The sequence below is a fragment of the Macrotis lagotis genome, chromosome 7 (assembly GCF_037893015.1).
Source record: "Macrotis lagotis isolate mMagLag1 chromosome 7, bilby.v1.9.chrom.fasta, whole genome shotgun sequence".
Taxonomy (NCBI): Eukaryota; Metazoa; Chordata; class Mammalia; order Peramelemorphia; family Peramelidae; genus Macrotis; species Macrotis lagotis.
Genome location: NC_133664.1, coordinates 95,588,455 through 95,607,447, shown reverse-complemented (window position 1 = coordinate 95,607,447; position 18,993 = coordinate 95,588,455). Strand labels below are relative to the sequence as shown.

The window sequence follows — 18,993 nt, the reverse complement described above, 5'->3', positions numbered from 1 at the left end:
GTAACACAGACCTGAAAGGGAGGGGCCATGCTTTCTGAAGATCCTGAGACATGGTTATATATCTTGGAACAGAGAGGATGGGAGATGGGGGTGGAGGAGAGAGCTTTTAATTTCTTAGATTTTTCCTATCCAAAATCTATCCATTCTTCAAGGCCCAATTTAAGTCACACCTTCACGAACTTTTCTGAGACTAATATAGTCCCTCCCTGGTCACCCTGTCTCTAAAATTCTGTATAACTTATTATATGGAGATAAAATTATCTCCATATACCCTAGAAAACAGAGAACATAGTCATCAATTGTTTTGGCTAGTTCTGTCTTTGTTTTACTTCCTAGTCATCTAAAAGGAACTAACTTGATTCTTTTATCACTCCTTTAAGAAGGAATATACAGTAAACACCCAGTAAATTTTTTTTATTCACAAGATGAATCACAGACCCTCAGAGCTGGAAAGGATCTGAGAGCACATCTAGTCCAATCTGTACCTGAATGGAGATTCCCTTAACAATATCCTTAATAAAGGATATCCAGGTTCTTCTAGAAGATTTCTAAGCATGTAGAATACACCATCTCCCAGTTGAACTTTTGAAAAGCTGTAATTTTTAAAAAATTTTTATTTTTAAGGTTTTATTTTTAAATTTATGTTTATTTTAAACCCTCAAAGAAGCATTTCTATGTACACAATAGAAAGCAATAAAGATAATTGAATATGAAGCTACAGCTTGCTTTTAAAAAAGTATTAAAAAATTTCACTTGTTACTTTTAAACTTCTGCTTGATTATGCTTTTTTGAAACTTCCTTCTGTTTCCTTCTTTGCATTCTCAAAAAAAAAGGTTCAATGATCCTCTTTTTTGGCATTCCTATTGCTAACTACTCTCCTCTCTTCCACCAACCTCCTCATAACTACCAATTAAAAATAGATAAAGAAAAAAATATCAAATAATTGTAGTCAAGCAAAAAGAATCCACACAGTGATCAAATCCAAAAATGAATACCTCTTTTCTGCCCTTAGAGTCCATCACTTTTCTTCATCCAGTGATGGGTCATACCCCTTATCACATGTCTTCTGTAGATATTGTCTCATTGCTCTGAGTTCTTAAGTCTAAGTTTTTTCCTTACAGTGTTGTCCTTTAAATTGTCCTTCTGGTTCTGCTTCCTTCACTTTTCATTTATTCATAATTCTCTATAATCTTACTTTTTATTATTTTCATTGAGAAATTACATTACATTTTGTCTACATGCCATACTTTGTTCTGTCATTCCCCAATTAATGGATACTCCCTCCCCTTTAGATTCTAGTTCATTTCTTTTCCCCCCATTTCATGAATGTGCTGGAGTCAGCTGCCCAAGCTCAGACTCTGATTGTTAAATTTCAGTATGAGCATATACAGCTCACTATAAATGATTTATCATTTTTTTGATTCTCTAGTCTTAACAAAATGATGGAAAATATGTTTTAATGATGTAGATTAAAGTTGACCAGTATCAGATGGTTGTTAAATTTCAGTATAAGCATTTAAACCTCACTATAAATCAGGATTTGATTTTTGCTGATTGTCTGGACTTTATAAAGTGATGGAGAAAATGTTTTAATGAAGAAAATTAAACTTGATAGTGTGTTATGTGTATGTTTTTCCCCATAACATTTAGTAGTATACCATTTCATTAATCTGTCCTTCAAAATCAGGAAATTTGTTTTGCCTGCAGCTATTTCCCCATCTGTATTATCCTTCTTGACAATCCCTAATTATTTTGCTGTTGAATTTGATGTATTTCTACAACAAACTCTGTGTGTATTCATCTCCCTTTTGTCCATTTCCAATTAAGAATGAGGTTCATCTTGAATGCTTGCTTCCCTCACCCCTTCCTCATATACCCCAATTATCTTCTCATACATCCAGTTATGAAAAAGACCAAATTCCAACTTGCTCTCTTTCTTTCTAAATATTTGTAAAGCACTTAACACTGTGTGTGTGGCCCATAGTGGTGGACAATTATTAAATGCTCATTCCCTTACCATTCCCTGATGTATTCCTTTTAACCCCATCTTTTCCCTCTTCAAACCTTCAAAGTATAACCAGCTCCTCTCCCAGGACTTTGGATTTCTTATTTAACTCCCTCAACATCCTTTGAAGACATTAAGGTTCAGAAAGAACACTGATTTCTTCTCCCCTTATTGGAATGTTAGTACTACATCTATTTGTTGTTGATTAGTTTTTCAGTTTTGTCTAACTTTTTGTGACCCCAAGGACATAAGTCCATGGAGTTTTCTTGGCAAAATGCTGAAGTAGTTTGCCTTTTCTTTTTCAAGTGTTTCCTCATTTTACAAAGAACTGAGGCAAATAGGGATAAAGTGATCTGTCCAGAGTCATACAGCTAGTAAATGTTTGAGGCTGAATTTGAATTCAGATCTTCCTAACAACAGACCTGGTACTCTATCCACTATACCACCTTAGCTGTCCACATCATTATATAGCCAATTGTTCAAATCAATTTAGTTTTCCATGTTTCTCTGAACTATTGTTTTTATATTTCTAAGCTCTGGCATTTTTATAAAAAATTGAATAAAGCATCTATTAAGTACTCACTCTCTATGCAAAACATTATGCTAAGTGTTGAGGATATAAATGGAAAGGGAGAGCGATCCTGTTTTCAAGGAGTTTACATTCTAATGTGGAGAGAGCTTATATGGAAAGGTCACATAGTCCCAAAGAACTGCAAAGAATTTAGCTATACCTTTTCTTTGTGTCATTTTCACTGAAAAAAATCTTATCTCTTTCTTATGATTAATTATTTGACAGTGCTAAGGACCTTGGTGGAAAGAATGTTTTTTTTTCTACAGCAGCTGTGGTTATATCACCTTTAGGAGCAGTCTCCAGACTTCATCTCTACAATTGTTAGGATAATGGCAGAGGGCACTGGACGGGAAACTTGGTTATTCCCAAGACTTGAGTTCAGGGTCCTTATTTTCTCCATCAGGTTTGAGGGGACATGATGGCCAAATGGTGGTTGGTGATTTGATTTGCCTGACATATTCTGCCTCCTACAGAATATAGGCATCAGCCGACTCTATGAGTGGTAGTTGATTGACTGTTAATAATAGTTGACCCCTTATCCACAGGTACTGCCTCCCTGGACAATAACTTGTTAGGGGTGAGAAGAAACACCCATAGTGATCTGGAGGGTATGCCCCTCCTAGGACTACTATGCCTTCTGCCTATAGATGGCAGTTGGTTAGCAGTTATTGCTAATAGTGTTGAGGTAGGTGGGTCTTCTCTACAAAGATCTCTCCCCTCAATGATGACTGTATTCTGGACTGAAAGCAGAACTGGTGTCCTGGAAGATACTGCTATTCCCATGGTTCACGTACTCAGGATTCTGGGTTATCTCCATCAAGACAGACAGTAGTCAAGGTGATGGTGGTGGTTTGACTTGCCTAGCATATACTATCTTCCCCAAGGGGAATCAAACCTTCAGTGAGACTGGTTTGCCTGCATTGTTAGTGGAGTTGCTTCCCTGGATGATAACTGTGAGGGCTGGTCTGGAAGCAGAAACACTTGAATGTCCTTTTTTCAGTTAATCAACAAATGTTTACTAGATGCTAGGAGCTAAATTTTCAAATCTAAAGAATGAGATGATCCCTAAGGATACATTTTTTTTCTCTATAGGATTATATTCAGCTTTGAGTATAGGCTGTTGATGATTATAAGCCTTAATCTTTTCCCATTTGGAAGACTGTATTCTTGGTACTTGAAGTACTTTCTTGCAGTATTTTTTTCCCTTTGATTGGGGTACTCTGGATATTGGTTATGATGTTTCTGAGACTTTCTTTTCCTTTTTTTCCCAGGAGGAGATTGATGGATTCTTTCTATCTTTTCTTTGTCTTCTAATTCTAACAGATTTGGGCAATTTTCATTTATGATTACTTGAAATACAGTGTCCAGATTCTTTCTTCCCTCATTATAAATCTAATGATTCTTAAATTATTTCTCATTGTTCTTTCTGTTTCCAAGGCACTTTAAAAAAAACCCCTGATATCTTTTTTAAAATTTTTTCTTTATTTAATGTGATGGGGCTAAGTGACTTGCCCAAGGTCATATAGCTGGGCAATCATTAAATGTCTGAGACAAGATTTAAACTTAGGTCCCCTGACTCCACGACTAGTGCTCAATCCACTGTGCCACCTTGATGCCCCCAAACCCTGATATCTTACATCTTTTTTTTTCAATTTTTGATTGTGTTCTAATATTTCTTATTGTCTCCTGAAGTAACTTATTTCTGTCTATATCTGTGATGATTTTTAGGGAATCCCTTTGGTTTTCTAGAATTTTTATTCTTTCAAGTCTTTCTTCCAGAGTTTTTATTTTATTTGTTATCTCGTATTTCATTTCTTGTACATATTTGTATAATCTTTGAAGAAATCTATTTTTTCCTTTGAGTCACTCTTTATTTTTATGTATGTTTTTACTCCTTCTTTTTGGAGATTATATCTGCAATAATTTTTGATCCAGGTCTATGCTTTCTTAGATTTACTCATCTCCAACTTTAGTTTCCAAATTGGGACTTTAATCTCTGCCCCAGATCCTGAGTTCCTGTGCTGATCTCTACATTCTATAATTAGCTTCTCTCCCCCTCACTATATCTTTGAGACCCAGACTTCTCAGACATCTCAGGACAGGGTATCACAGACACCCTGAGCCTAGATTTAGATATTAATGCACCTGCTTTATACTGCTCCCAGGACTTCCAAGGTCCCTACTCTGGGGCTTTCTGATCACCTTGGGGCTTTCCAGGAGTAGCTCTTTACTCACTTTCCTGGCTGACTTCTTTTCTATTGACCTCAAGTGTCTGATCCCCCCACCCACCCACAGAGGCAAGAAGAATTTACTTACTGTAGTTCCTTACTTAATTGTTGAATTTCATTATCATTCAATCTGATGTGAATTTCAGGATTTTTTGGGGGGATTAAGTATGGTAAAGTGGTAGTGTTTGACTCTCTTCAGGTGACCATCTTGGCTGAAAGTCAAACAACTTCCTCACATCGAATTCAGTGCCACTTTTCCACTTTGCTTCTAATTCTGTCATCTATGTGAGAGTAGAACCTAACATTCATTCCACATGGCAACCTTTGAAATAATTGAAGACAGTTATTATGTTCTCTCTACCCCAGCCCCCTCAGGTCTTCTCTTTTGCAGGTTAACATTCTCCTATGCTGCCTCCTATTATGCCTCTTCACCATCCTAGTGGTCCTCCTTAGAACACACTCCATATTGTGAGTGGTCCTTTTAAGATAAATCAATCAAATCTGAAGACAGAACTCCAGATGTGGTGTGGTGTGGACCAGAACATTATTACCTCCCTTGTTCTGAAAATTCCATTTCTCCTTCTTTGAGCTCTGGTCTGGTATTTACCATTTTTGTGGGTAAGATTGGAGTAGAGAAAGGAGCAAATCAATGAAATAACCATAGCAGTATAAATAGATTTAACCCCCTTTTAAAAGTTAGTTAATGCCTTTAAATGCAATTATTTCACGTTATATTATACTTAGCTCCTTGAGAATCTTTCCTTGTAAAAAGAAAGACAATTCATCAGAACCAACTGACAAACTAGCCATCTGATAGAATATAAAACATTCCTTCCTTCCCCATCCCACTGCTTCTGAGAAAAGGAAGGCACATTTCATCATCTGTCCCAAGAAATGGAGATTGGTCATTGCTATTCACCTCAATCCTGACCCCTTTTGCAAGATACTCATTTACTTCTAAGGCACTGAGGAGAAATAAACACATAAAGTAGGGAGCACAAAGTTTCTGGAAGTTTTATTTGAGACAGGAAGGAGCAAGGGTATTGTGTAAAGGGTTATTAGGGTCTGTCCTCTTCTCCCAGGTAAGGGGATGCTTGCCCTGCTGGGGAGGGAGGGGTATTGAGAGCCTTTGCACTATTCATTGGTTTTCAAAGGGATTGAAAGCAAGGTAGCACCTAGGAGAGAAAAGAGAAATTTTTCATTAATTCCATTCCCTTCCCTAGTACCCACCTTCCCAATGCCTAATTTTATTCTCTATTTTGATCATATTGTCAGTCCTGGATTCAAATCCTAATCTTATTCTCAGTTCTTAAATCAATCTCCACAAGCTATTCCTGCCCAGCATGCAGCCCCACCCGAAATTCTTACCTGCTCAGGATTCAGCCAGAGTTGTGACTCCTAGAAAAGGCATATGTGCCAGGGAAGTAATAGCTGTTGACTTCCTCACCAGCTTTTTCCACTTGCCTGCATTGGTTTTCCTGCTGCCCCTCAGGCTCCTAGAGGTACATTTAGATTTGGTCTCTGCCACAAGGTCCAAAAGGAAATCACTTCCTCCTATTCTGCCAAGTTTTAATTTGATCTTGTCTCCTGTTCCTCATTCCTCCCACTCCGCATACCTGAACCATTTCCTTTCAGAGAATAGCAGGATCCTGTCCAAGAACCCTCTTCACCCAATTATCTTCTTCTGCATTAGTCATGCTTCATGGTTCCATTCTCTTTCTCCTTCCTTTCTACCCCTTCCCTTTGCCTTAGAAACAAAATTATCAGGTTAACTTACCCTCTGACTCCATGGGGGCCCAATGGGGCAGTGAATCATCTGTCTCAGGATCCGATCCTTGGAATCAAACTTGATGCAAGCCAAACAGTTCCTTTTCCGCTGGGACCACAGGAGCAGAGATCAAAGGATTATAGATCTAGAGTTAGAAGGGATCTTAGAGGTCATCTAATCTTATCATTTAATTTTAAAAATGAGAAAACTGAGGCTCAAAGGAGAAGTGACTTGCTCAAGGTCACTCAAAGTGGCAAGGGGAGGAGTCAAACTCAGGTCTGACTTCCAATCCAGCACTCTATCTCCTATGCTATATTAGTCATAGAATAGTTAGAACCAGAGAATGTAATATTCTAAGGACATGGCAGGTCAGAGTTATTATGGTAAGGCATACTTGTCTATGAGGTGTTGGTGTGGTATACATGAGGTCAGCTAGGCTGAGATGGAGAACGAGCTTTTTTATTATCTAATGGGTACCAAAGATGGAGGGGAGAGTGGAGTTATCTATGATGAGTTGGTCAAACATAAATGGAAAACAGAAGCTGGTACCCAGAACTTCCTCTATCCTAGAGCTTTGGGAATCTTAGAAATGATTTAATCCAACCCCTTCATTTTATAGGTTCAGAGGAAATTGAGATCTAGAGAGGTTAAGTGTCCTGCCTGTGGTTACTAACTGAGTCAACAGCAGAGCTAGAACAGAATTGAAGTCTATACAAATCTGGTCAAAAGTTCCTTCCATTATAACTTCTCTGATGGACTTATGATAAAGAACATGAGCCACCCCAGAATCAGAGCTGATGGTATCAGAACGCAGACTGCAGCACATTTTTTTCTCTTTCTTTCACTTTATTTCGCATGAGGCTTTTTATTTTTGTGGGGGGAGGGGATTATGTTTACTCTTATAACAAGATTATTTGGGGAATGTGTAAATAAATTTAAAAAGTAGAAAAAAATAAAGATATCAACCAACTTTAAAAAAAAGTTCCTTCCATTAAGTCCCATCACATAGCTTTCCCTAAATTGTATTGATTGGTTAAGCTCTGGTATTTAGATCTAATTAGTTCAGCCTTGGGTTCACCCAATAGGCTAGATCTGAGGGACCTTTATTTTTATGGATTAGGGAAGCCTAGGGAATTGAGCGGTCCAAACCAAATCCCATCCCTTGAACAGTTCCATTGTCTTGAAACCTAGACAACCTCTCTTTGGAGACCTGTCTGATACTAACTCAGATTTGCTCTCCAGATAAGCAGTCCTATTTCCTTATCTTTACTCTTAAAAATTAGGTTTATTCCTACTGCCAGCCATCCAAGAGATTAAATTGAAATTGAATCAACCTCCAGAAAGCCATTTGTCCACCCCTCCGCCAATACCCTGCTGTTGCTGCTACCTTCCAAGAAGAGGTTTCTCTTCTCAAGGCTTCTCATTATTCTTCCTCTCTATCTATGTTCCCATAGCTTTCCACCTCTCTGTCTCTCTGACATACACACAACCGTCACATATTCTATTATACAGACCCCCCCACTCCCTGTTTCTCTATTACATATACATACAATGCTTGTCCTATTAAACTTCTAGGTCACAAAACAGATATATGTCCTATTGTGTATACACCATACACTCAAAGGCACAGGCCTATATAAAGACACTGATACATATCATATATATATATACATGCACACATTTTGACATTATGTACGTTGGTATATTTATGTGTCATTTCTATACTGGCAGATATATTTCATTATACACACATATGCACATAAAGACTCAGATATCTATGTGAAACAAACACACTCACACATAGTAGAGAGATCATTTGACCTGTACTCACCCCATTGGGCTTAACCTTGCACTCAGCATTCTTCCAGTCCTTCTTTCGGCAGCTAGTCTGCTGGAGCCTAAACTCCAATCGAACAAATGTCCCGCCAGGGAATGACTAAGGAGAGACACAAAGGTGAACCAATAGCTCCTCCCATGCCTGTGACCTGCTCCCCTCCTTTATCTTGTGACCTGTAGGCTTCATTGGGGTTAAAGGCATTATCTTCTACCTCCCACCCCTGGGCCTAGCATGGTGTTCCATAAACAGTAGGTGTTTAAAAAATGTTGGTTGCATTGTACTGCTTATGGTGTTTAGTTGTTTTTCAATCAGGTCTGACTCTTCATGACCTCTTTGGTTTTCTTGGCAAAGATACTGGAGTGGTTGGTCATTCCTTCTCCTGTTCATTTTATAGATAAGGAAACTGAGGCAAACAGGGTTAAACTTGCCCAAGATCACAGAGCTAGGAAGTGTCTAGATTGGATTTAAACTCTTCCTGACTCTAGCTCAGCACTCTATTCACTATATCACCCTACCTGCCCAACTATATTGTATTGCTCCTCAAGTGAGCTAACTGTGAAAAGATACCATCCAAGTATGGTACAATGGAAAGAGTACTAGATTTATAACCAGAGAATCTGAAATCAAATCCTATCTCTGCCGCTCCACTATCTGTGATCTTGGGCAAGAGATTCTTTCTCTGTAGGCCACAATATTCCCATCTGTAAAAAGAAACAATTGGACAAAATTACCTAATGTCCCTTCTACTATAATCTTTCCTTGGCATCTGGAGGTTTATCAATTCCAAATCACTTCAGACTTGCCTGCTAGACATCAGATACTATCACTAGAAGGGATCTATGGTCCCCCATGGAATGATAGCAGGTGTCTGAGTTGTTCCTCCACACATGTACTCTGGACATGTGTCCTTTACATGTGTATTCACTATTTCCATGAATAGTTTGTATAACTGGGAGAAAGTGTGCCTTAAGTTTGAATGGAGCAATGTGACTTTTTTACTATTTTTTTCATTAAATGTCTTTCTATAAAAACAAAATACAAAAAAAAAAATTGCCTGCTGAAGAAATACTGGCATATCCAGGATGTAACCCCCCAGACTATACCCCATCCCAGAGCAAAATGAAAAATTCTTCTCTCAATATACCTCTCCCCATATCTGCGATAGAGAATACCATCTGTATCCAGAGAAAGAATTGTGGAACAAAGACCAAAGACTATAGTTTTAATTTTTTAAAAAATCGTTATCTTATTATGTAATTTTTTTATCTTTTATCTTTTATTTTTTTTCCTTAAGGATATGATTTCTCTCTCAACCTATTCAATTTAGATCAATGTATAGCTTAGAAACAATGTAAAGACTAACAGACTTCCTTCTGTGGGGGGATGAGGGGAGGGAAGCAGGATTAGGGGAAAAAAATTTTAAATTCAAAAATAATAAATAGATTTTTAAAAATACACAATTTAAAAAAAAAAGCTACATCACAGATGGGTAGAACTAAGTAAGCAAAAAGAAAAAAAATGCCCCTCCCCAACCCTCTTTCCAGTCAAAGGGATCCCTTCCACCCACCGTGTCATTGGCACTATCCACACCAATCTCCTTGAATGCCCACAGTACAGGTGGGTGATCATGAAACTTCTCCAAAGCCACCTGCAAGCCCCGTTGTTGTGGCACTGATAGTTCATCTCCCCTGGTTCCTATGGGGCCCAGGGTGCTGAGCCACAGGGCCAGGGGGAACAGCAATTGTTTCATTTCTTTTCTGTACATCACAGTCCTGTAAGGGATGAAACTGTCCATAAGAGCAAGAAACCCTTTCTCTACTCTCCCTCCATTCTGCTCCATCTTCTTCTCTATCACCCATACGCAATGTCTGATGGTCCTGATCTACCTTGCATTTATCCTTTAGTTGTATGGGAAGGTGTAGGTCTCAAATGGGAAAGGAGTAATGGATTGGAGGAGAGGGACTGATTGGGATAGGGGCATCCTGTTAGGGAAGAAGGGGGTAAGGGACAAATTCACTTTAGCGTATTAAAAAGGAAAGTGAAATCCGAATAAAATGAACAACCAGGACACCTTTTATGGGACAAAGAGAAGTGGTCCAGTGGGAAGTATCCTGAATTTGTACTCAAGAGGACTTTAGTTTGCAACTTAGTTCATTGAGTGAATTTGACAAGTCATTTCACTTTATTTTAGATTTCTAATTAATAAAATTCCTAATTTATTAATAAATTAGTACAATTCCTAATTTATTAATAAATTAATACAATTCCTAATTTATTAATAAATTAATAAAATTAGATTTGAATGAATAAAATTAAGTTCTAAATTTTAAAAATGAGGAGTAATTGATCTCCAGGGTTCTTTGTAGCTCATTTCCTAGGACCATCTGAGCCCCAGCACAGGAATGGAAGAGAATTTGTGTGGAAGCAGAGAGTGGCAGGGCTGCCCGATAGATTGGTCTTTTTAGCCCCAACCTGGGGTGCCCTCCTCACCAACTTGCTTCCTGAGGTTAGCTGCAGATCTCTCCCAGGTCTGGGTCCATCACAACCTGGTAGGTAAGTATGGTGAGGGTAAGGGGCTATGAAGGGAGAGCTAGCTCCTATCAGTCCTTTGTGAAAAGTGACATTTTGGGTCCCTGGATTCTGTCTAATTACTCCCTTTTCTCTTCCCTTCCTAGCTTTCTCTTTTTGTAGCTCCCTTCCCCAGCAGGATGAATTTGGAAGAGCTGCTTTCTGAAGTTTCCCAGAAATTAGAAATGACATCATAGCCAGGGCCAGGTTCCTGAGGCCCTGGAAACAGATTCCAACTTCCCTCCTACCCCTTCTCCCATTCTGTCCATTTTTCCCCTACTATGCCACTCCTTTTCTCAATTCTGCCTCTCTCTTCAACCCCTTCCACCCAGTATCCTCACCATTCCCCTTCTCTGACCCTTCTCTCCCTCCCTTCTCTGGGGTCAGGTCAGTGGCCTGGAGTTTCCCAGCTCCCCCAAGGTCCTAGCTCCACCCACAGACCCTGGCACAGAGAAGGCCTGTGGGGGAGGGAGGGGAATAGAGGGAAAAGAGGAGAGAGACACACATGGAAGATGAATATTTTGGGAAGGACGTAAACATCCAAAAGAGAGACTGAACTGGTATTTAACCCTCAGCATGCTGGGACCTGTTGCTGGGCTCTCCAACCCAAGAAATCTTGATCTCAACAAGATTCCAGCTCCCCTTCCCCTTGCAGAGCCTCCTGGTTCCTAACCAAACATAGATTCTTTTCTAGTTTAGTTCCTTCTCAGAATGGCTTTGCCATTGCACTTCCCCTAAAAGGCCTCTCCTTTTTCCTCTCTTTTCCAGGACCAAATCACTTCTGCTTCCTTCTTCCTCCTCCCAGTTACTCTCATTTTCTTACCTTTGGGTATCAGAATTCCCCTGCCCTCTAGTCCCCCTCTAGCTCCATTATGACAGATCCTTCAGCTCTGAGAAAAGTTCCAAAGTTTGGTATAACCTCCGGGATAAGGGGAATATTAACTTGGATTGTGGACTCTGCTTTTCCCTTCACCTCTGACCTACCCTTCTATCTCTTCATCCTCTTGTCCATCCCTCATTTCCCTCCCTTCCACCCCTCTTCCACTTCACCTCCGTCTTAGCAGGGGTTGCTGGACCTCTCCTCTTAAGCTCCCGGTAGCTGACTGCCTCTCCTCCCCTCACCCTCCAATCTCCACCTCCCCAGCTCCTCCCCTGCATCTGGTCTCTGCCCCCATCTCCTCCCACCTCTGGCTCCATAAACACCCCCCCCCCCTCCTATTACCACCACCCAATCCTTCTCAGTCCCTACTCCCACAACTCCTGGGGTGTCCATCTGCCCTAGCCGAGACATCCAAAATAGTATACCAAGCAGCAGTCCCAGCCAGACCTCTAATGTACCCCCAAAACCTCCCCTTTCTTCTTTTATTCTCCCTGACCCCACCCCCATCCAAGTCCAAGGAAGCTGGCCAGCTGGCCAGACCTCTGTCAAGGCAGCTAACTGAGCTCCTCCACCAGGCTGAGCCATCAAAGTAGGGAATCCTATCCTCAATAAGCTAACGGACTTAGCTTTGAAGTAAATCCTGCCACCCCTCAGTGTTGCCTAGTCCAGACCTTGACCTTCCAAAGACTATTGGCTGATCTCTGTTCTCTCACCTTATTTCTAGGCTTTGTCTTTATTCATATATTTTACCTCTCTCAATTGCCAGTGCCAGGGCTTTACACATATCCAACCAGACAATTCCTTCTAGAACCATAGATCCCTCATTTTGACAATAAACTTTTATTGAACCTTTACTAAGTGCTCTGTTCTAGCACAGAGCTTATATTCTAGTAATCGATAGGGACACATTTACACAAATAAATAATATAGAAGAAGCATATTAGTATTAGCCCCCTTACTAAAATAGTATCATTAGGGGGCAGCTAGGTGGCGAAGTGGATAAAGTACCGGCCCTGGAGTCAGGAGTACCTGGATTCAAATCCGATCTGTCTCAGACATTTAGTAATTACCTAGCTGTGTGGCCTTGGGCAAGCCACTTAACTCCATTTGCCTTGCAAAAAAAAATAGTATCCTTTTGATGAAATTATATGGTCTGGAGAACCAAAAGAGAGAGCTTGTCTTTAGCAACAATTTTTCCTTCCCCTTTTGTCCTTCCTTGTCCCTCAAATCATCCATCATGTTCAAATCAATCCCAGTCTGGTGAGCTTCTGCTCAAACTGATGAACCCTTCAATCAACTTGATGGGATTTAGGGCCTTGACTAGGGATATGCTGAAATCACATCTCATTGGTTTATGAAAAGAAGCTGCTAATTTTTCAGTATTTATTTATACCTCAGAAATTGGCAAATGCTACAAGTCAGAACTTGATTTATTGTTTAATCGATTGTCTAGACTTAAGAAAATGATAAAGGAAATGTGAATAATGCTGATTAAACTTTTAAATGTGTCAAGTGTGTGTTACACATTTACCAGCACCCTGCTAAACTGGACCCTTGTCAAAATGGAATACTTCTATGCCACTTGCATGGCATACCAGGCTGGGATTGAGGAGCAGGAAAGGAGAAAGGAGGAAGGAAAGATTGTTGTCAAAGACTAGTGTGGTTAGTAAAAGTAAGTTCCCTCTTTTTGTTCTTCAGACCATGGCATAGGAAGAATGCTGTTGTAAAGGATGGGGAGTAGGGAAGGGGATTTCTCTTTCCCTCTCAATGCCATCAGGAACAGTAATGAAAACTTACAGGTGGAGCATATGGCAAGCTGCGATTCAATTCTAGATGACTTTGGCCTTCCTATTCCCTTTTCTAACCACAGGTTTGTGGCTAGTTTATAAATAGCCTAATTGGTCTAAGGGCAGGTAGGTGTTGAGATAAAGAACTGGGTCTGGAGTTAGGAAGGCCTGAATTCAAATTGGACCTCAAACACTTACTAGTTGTATAATCTGGGGCAAGTGATTTACCCCCTGTTGATCTCAGTTTCCTCATCTACAAAATGAGATGAAGGAAATGGCAGACTACTCTAATGTCTTTGCCAAGAAAACCCCAGATGGGATCCTGAAGAATCTGACACCACAGCAACAATAATTAGTCATTAGTCAATAAATATTTATTAGGTCCCTTCTTTGTGCTAAACTCAGGGAATACAAAGAAAAGTAAAGGGCAGCTCCATGTGACACTGATACAGGTCCTTTGACCATTTGGGTTCAGAGACTGATGTGGATAACAGATACTAGGGGTAGTAAGAGGTCAGATAAGTGACTAGCCTAGAATTTTTGAGGATAAAAGTGAGGAACAAAAATCAACAGTCAAATTGTCTTCCCTGTCACCACATTGCCTCTGAAAAAAATGTAAACATTTACACTTCTCAAAGAAGGCCAGGCTTCTAAAATAGAGAAGTTCTCTGGAAACAGAGGCAAGTAGAGAAAACGACCACAGGGAGAGTGAAAGAAGACTCCAAGTTACCTGGAAAAAGAAGCAGCAGATGAAATCTCAGAAAGTGAAAGGAGATTTCCATACCTCAAGCTGCTGCCCTGATTCACTGAGATTAGATTGTTCTTCCCTTTGTCTGGGAGTGTTTGAGTTCTGATATTAACTTCCCGTGGTCCTATGCCTAGACTAGACTAGACGCTCCCAGCTAGGGTGACTGACACTGGGGGAAAAGAAAGGTTACCCTAAGTTTTTTCCTTTGCTACAGGGGAAGAGAGGGAATGGAAAGAAATTCAGGGAAAGTTGAATAGGAGCGAATGGAATTGGTAATCTTTTTTGTTACATTGTTACATAGAATTGTTACATTCAAGCAATCCTGCTTTTAGCACACATTTATTTAGTATATTAAACTGTTTACTAAGAAGGTAACTTTTTAAAAGGGCAGAAACTTTTGATTGACATATAAAAGAATGTATTGGGTATTCAAACTAAGAAACTAATTTGCATGCATATCTCTAGATAAGGGTTTTTTAATCCAGGGTCCAAGTCTGTAGGTAAATTTCAGGGCACTTGTGAACTTTGATGGGGATTCTCTAACTTCTAAATGAAATCTTTTTTTGAATTATGAATATAGGCAAATGACCATGATGTTATTAACACTGCCTGGTCCTTTGTCAGCAATAAAAAAATCACAGATATTTACACATCATATTATAGTTGTTGCAGATGTCTTAAAATATTATTTATGCTCAGCATTACATTGAAATTGCTATAGTTAGATCTCATATGAATGCAGCTTTGCTGTCTACAGAATGTTCTGTAATATAATCGGTTTTCTTTGTAATCCTATGAATTTTATTTTATGCATTTAAAAATATTATTGTGAGAAATGGTTCATAGACTTCATCAGCTGCCAGAGGGGGTCTATGACACTCACAAAAGAGATAAGAATACCTGTTCCAGATGGTATAAGAGCCATAATGTAGGAGGCAGAGCTTTCTAGTAACTAATGTTTTTAGATTCAAATTTAAAGGACTGCTCAGATAGTTGTACATTCCAACAGCACGACCTAGAGGTAACAGCAAATACAGAATAATTTAGAATATGGGAATGCATTAACAGGGTGCCCTGGAAGTTTCATGGGTTGTGAGACCTGAAGTGAGCCTTGGAAAAAGCTAAATCTTCTATGACAAAGAGGTGAGAAGAGAATGCATTCTGAACATGTAGGTGAGTTTATGAGATGGAATGTGAAATTCAGGGGAAAGCAGAGCATGTAAAAGGGGAATCATGTGAATGAGTCTGGAAAGGAATGCTGTCACTAGGCTGTATGTCATTAATACCCAAGCTTAAGAATTAATATTTTATCTTAAAGACTGAAGGTCAGGGGCCAGCTAAATGGCACACTGACTAGAGCACTGGCCCTGGAGTCAGGAAGACCTGAATTCAAATGTGGCCTCAGACACTTAATAATTACCTAGCTATATGACCATGGACAAGTCACTTAACTCCATTGCCTTGCCAAAAAAGACTGAAGGTTTTTGGGCAGGGAAGTATCAGTCAGGTGTGTGTGTGTGTGTGTGTGTGTGTGTGTGTGTTTAATTTAGAGGAAGTTTATTTATTTATAAGGAAGTTTAAGAATGGGGAAGATAAATTTTGTTTCAGATATGTTCGGTTTGAGATGCTTTCATTTCAATACAAGTTCAGTCATTAGAAATATCCATCAGGAAGTTGAGCAGGACTGGAAGCCAGGAGAGAGATAAGGGCAAGACTTAGAACTGTATATAATATAGAAAAAATACTCTCATTTGGAAGGTGGGATAAGGAACAGAGACCATAGAAGTGACAAGTGAAATGACTGTTATGAGAAGGGAGTAGAAAACAGGGTGAGATTTAAGAAGTAACTCATTTCAAAATGAAAGGATTATCAATCTTGTCAATGCCCTCTAAATTCGATGCTATGGGACAAAGTTCTAGTCATCAATACCTATTTTTCAATTCAACTGGTGATGTAGATTTGTTAAGTCACCTGCATAGAGATAATACTCGAATCCTTGGGAATGGATGAAGTCATCAAGAGAGTGCATAGAGAAGAGAAGAGAACTCCAAGATGAAAACTTTAGAAAACCCACAATTAGTGGATGAGATCTGGATGATATCACCCATGGAGAATGAGAGGTAGTCAGACAGGAAAGTAGAGAATGAGGAGAGAGTAATGTCATGATTGCCCAGGGAAGACAGAGTATGCAAGAAGGATTGATCATCAAGCCCAAAACCTGCAAAGATGAGGTGAAGAAAGATGTTTGAGGAAACGTCATCACATTTAAAAATTAAGAGACTATTGACTCATCTGTATACAAAATATTTACAATCCCTATCAATTAGGGAATGGCTAAAAAAAATAAGCATGTGAACATAATGGAGTATTGTTGTCATATAAGAAATGAGAAACAGGAACAATTATGTGACCCATAGGAAGACATTAAGTAATTGCAGAACAAGAAACCAGAAAAACAATGTAAAATTAGAGTTAAGTTTGGCACTAAAGAAGTTAAGGAAATTGGCCACTCTCCCTTTTTAGGTGTGAAGTAAGCTAGGTAAGATCAGGTTTAGTTGATATGTTGATTGGTTTTACAGTACTTTCTTTTCTTTTTTTTTAAAAGGGATGTCTTGCTAGACTGTAGGGGACAGATGGAGAAAGGGATATATTCAGAAATGAATGTGATATAAAAACAAAAGGTATCAATAAAACATAAGATTTGGAAAAATCCACCACCAAACAAAAAAGTAATTATTGGTAACTTTGGAGGAAGGATGTTTATTGAATTGAGATTTGAGTAAGAAAGGATTTAGAGGCAAGTATAGATGACTTTTCCTAAGAATTGGTCAATGGAAGAAAGAGTAATGTAGTGTTAGATTGAGGTACTAATAGGATCAAGTGAAGGCTTTTTAAAGCTGGGGTAGACTGATTCAAAAGCAGGAGAAAAATTAATAAATAATAATTTGAAAGTGGGGTGGGGGAGACATACACAATTAGGAAAACAGGCAGGTTGATTCAGAGCAAACTTCTAGAGGAGAAAGGAGAAGATGGAGTCAAAGCATGAATGGAAGGGTTGGCTTTGGCAAAGAGAAAAACTACTTTCTCAGAGACTGAGTCATTCCCTTAACCATCTAATTTATTATATCACACTCCATACCCTGTATGAGGATCTACTCCTTTTTACAAAGTTTTGTCAAGAAGTTATTTTTATCAGTGATCATTTTGGTGCCTAATAACACCTTATTTGGATTTTTCATACTACTATGCAAACATAATTCCTTTTGTTCCATCCTCAGTGAAGATGAGATTGTCTTGTAGAATGTAACAGGAAATTGTAATATCATCAAATTCACAACTCCAGGGGCAGCTAAGTAGCACAGTGAGTACAGCACCAGCCCTGGAATCAAGAAGACCTGAGTTCAAATATGGCCGCAGATATTTAATAATTACCTAGCTGTGTGACCTTAGGCAAGTCACTTAACCCTATTGCTTTGCAAAAAAAAAAATTCACAACTCCAGTCAGGCCCTGGTGATTGATATTTAACAGACTACCTGTTAAATGTCTGTTAAAATGTAAATCATCTCAGAAGACTAGCCATATCGGTCAATCATTCTAAATCTAAATAAGTTCTTGGAAAAATTCTGAGACAACATTTTTAAAATTATTAATGTATTCATTTTATAAGTATTTACTTCTCTCCACATGGAACAATTGAAAAAGAAAAGGGAAGCAAAATCCTTTTAATAAATATGTTAAGTGCAACTTCACATAGACACAAGTTACAAGAGGTAATAATTACTCAAGGCAAGAGGACTCCTGATAGCACAGAAGAGAACTGGTATGAAGTTAAGACAGAGATAGCCCTAACTATCTGGCATGCTGCATGATGGTACCTTAATGAGAAACAAAGAAACTGAGCTCCTGGAGTACCAAAATCATGAGAAACCTTAGTGATATGCATTTTCTACATGAATGTCTAATTATCATCATAATGTAAGTTTCTGTTCACTTTCCTCATGGATTCTGGGTGTCTGTAGGGAAAAGTGGGCCCAAGTTTAGAGTAGAGAAAGAAAAACGTTTTATAGTTACTGTTCTCTGTCATTTTAGTAAAAGCTATTGCTAAGGAAACAAATTGTGTATAGTCCAGAAAAATTAGCTCCACATTAGCCATGTTCAAAAAAATGAATATGAGAACAAGTTTAATAGAACAAGTATTGGAGAAATATTACCTTAAAGTCACTAGGTGCCTTAGCAGAGCTGTATTAAGGAAGGTAGGGAAGCTAAGTAGGGAGAAGGGTCTTAAAAGGGGGTGGATGGGAGGGTTCTAAAGACAAATTTATAGGACTATATGAAGGAATTGTGTCTTGAAGGCCCTAGAAATACTTACCAGGAATATAAAAAGTTAAGTTATTGGAGTTTAGATGGGGCAAAAGCTACAAAAGCTCTGAGTGCTTCCCAACTAAAGAAGACAATACTAGCTATGTCTTTAATAGGGTACATAGGTACCCTGAAGAAATAGCCTTCCCTCCTTCTAGTGCAGTTGAGAATTGTATGTAACCTACATAGTATCACATAAAAAGTCATAAACTAAGGATAGAAATAAATCACTTTCCTTTA

At 38.9% G+C, this 18,993-nt stretch overlaps 1 protein-coding gene across 3 annotated transcripts; it reads right to left on the bottom strand.

Moving 5' to 3' along the window:
* Nucleotides 1–5,804: 5,804 nt before the first annotated feature.
* RARRES2 (retinoic acid receptor responder 2) lies at nucleotides 5,805–12,113 on the bottom strand. Of its 3 annotated transcripts, XM_074193414.1 has the most exons (7): nucleotides 12,028–12,061; nucleotides 10,900–10,955; nucleotides 9,977–10,181; nucleotides 8,404–8,508; nucleotides 6,582–6,680; nucleotides 6,173–6,300; nucleotides 5,805–5,979 (listed from the first exon to the last, which is right to left on the bottom strand). In XM_074193414.1, the coding sequence occupies exons 3-6, from the start codon at nucleotides 10,172–10,174 to the stop codon at nucleotides 6,184–6,186; spliced, it is 519 nt and encodes a 172-aa protein (XP_074049515.1). In that variant the 5' UTR covers nucleotides 10,175–10,181; nucleotides 10,900–10,955; nucleotides 12,028–12,061; the 3' UTR covers nucleotides 5,805–5,979; nucleotides 6,173–6,183. The 3 variants fall into 3 exon arrangements, with proteins under 3 accessions (XP_074049515.1, XP_074049513.1, XP_074049516.1); XM_074193412.1 differs by lacking the exon at nucleotides 10,900–10,955 and having other exon boundaries at nucleotides 12,028–12,113; XM_074193415.1 differs by lacking the exons at nucleotides 10,900–10,955; nucleotides 12,028–12,061 and adding an exon at nucleotides 11,801–11,887.
* Between the last annotated feature and the right edge of the window lie 6,880 nt (nucleotides 12,114–18,993).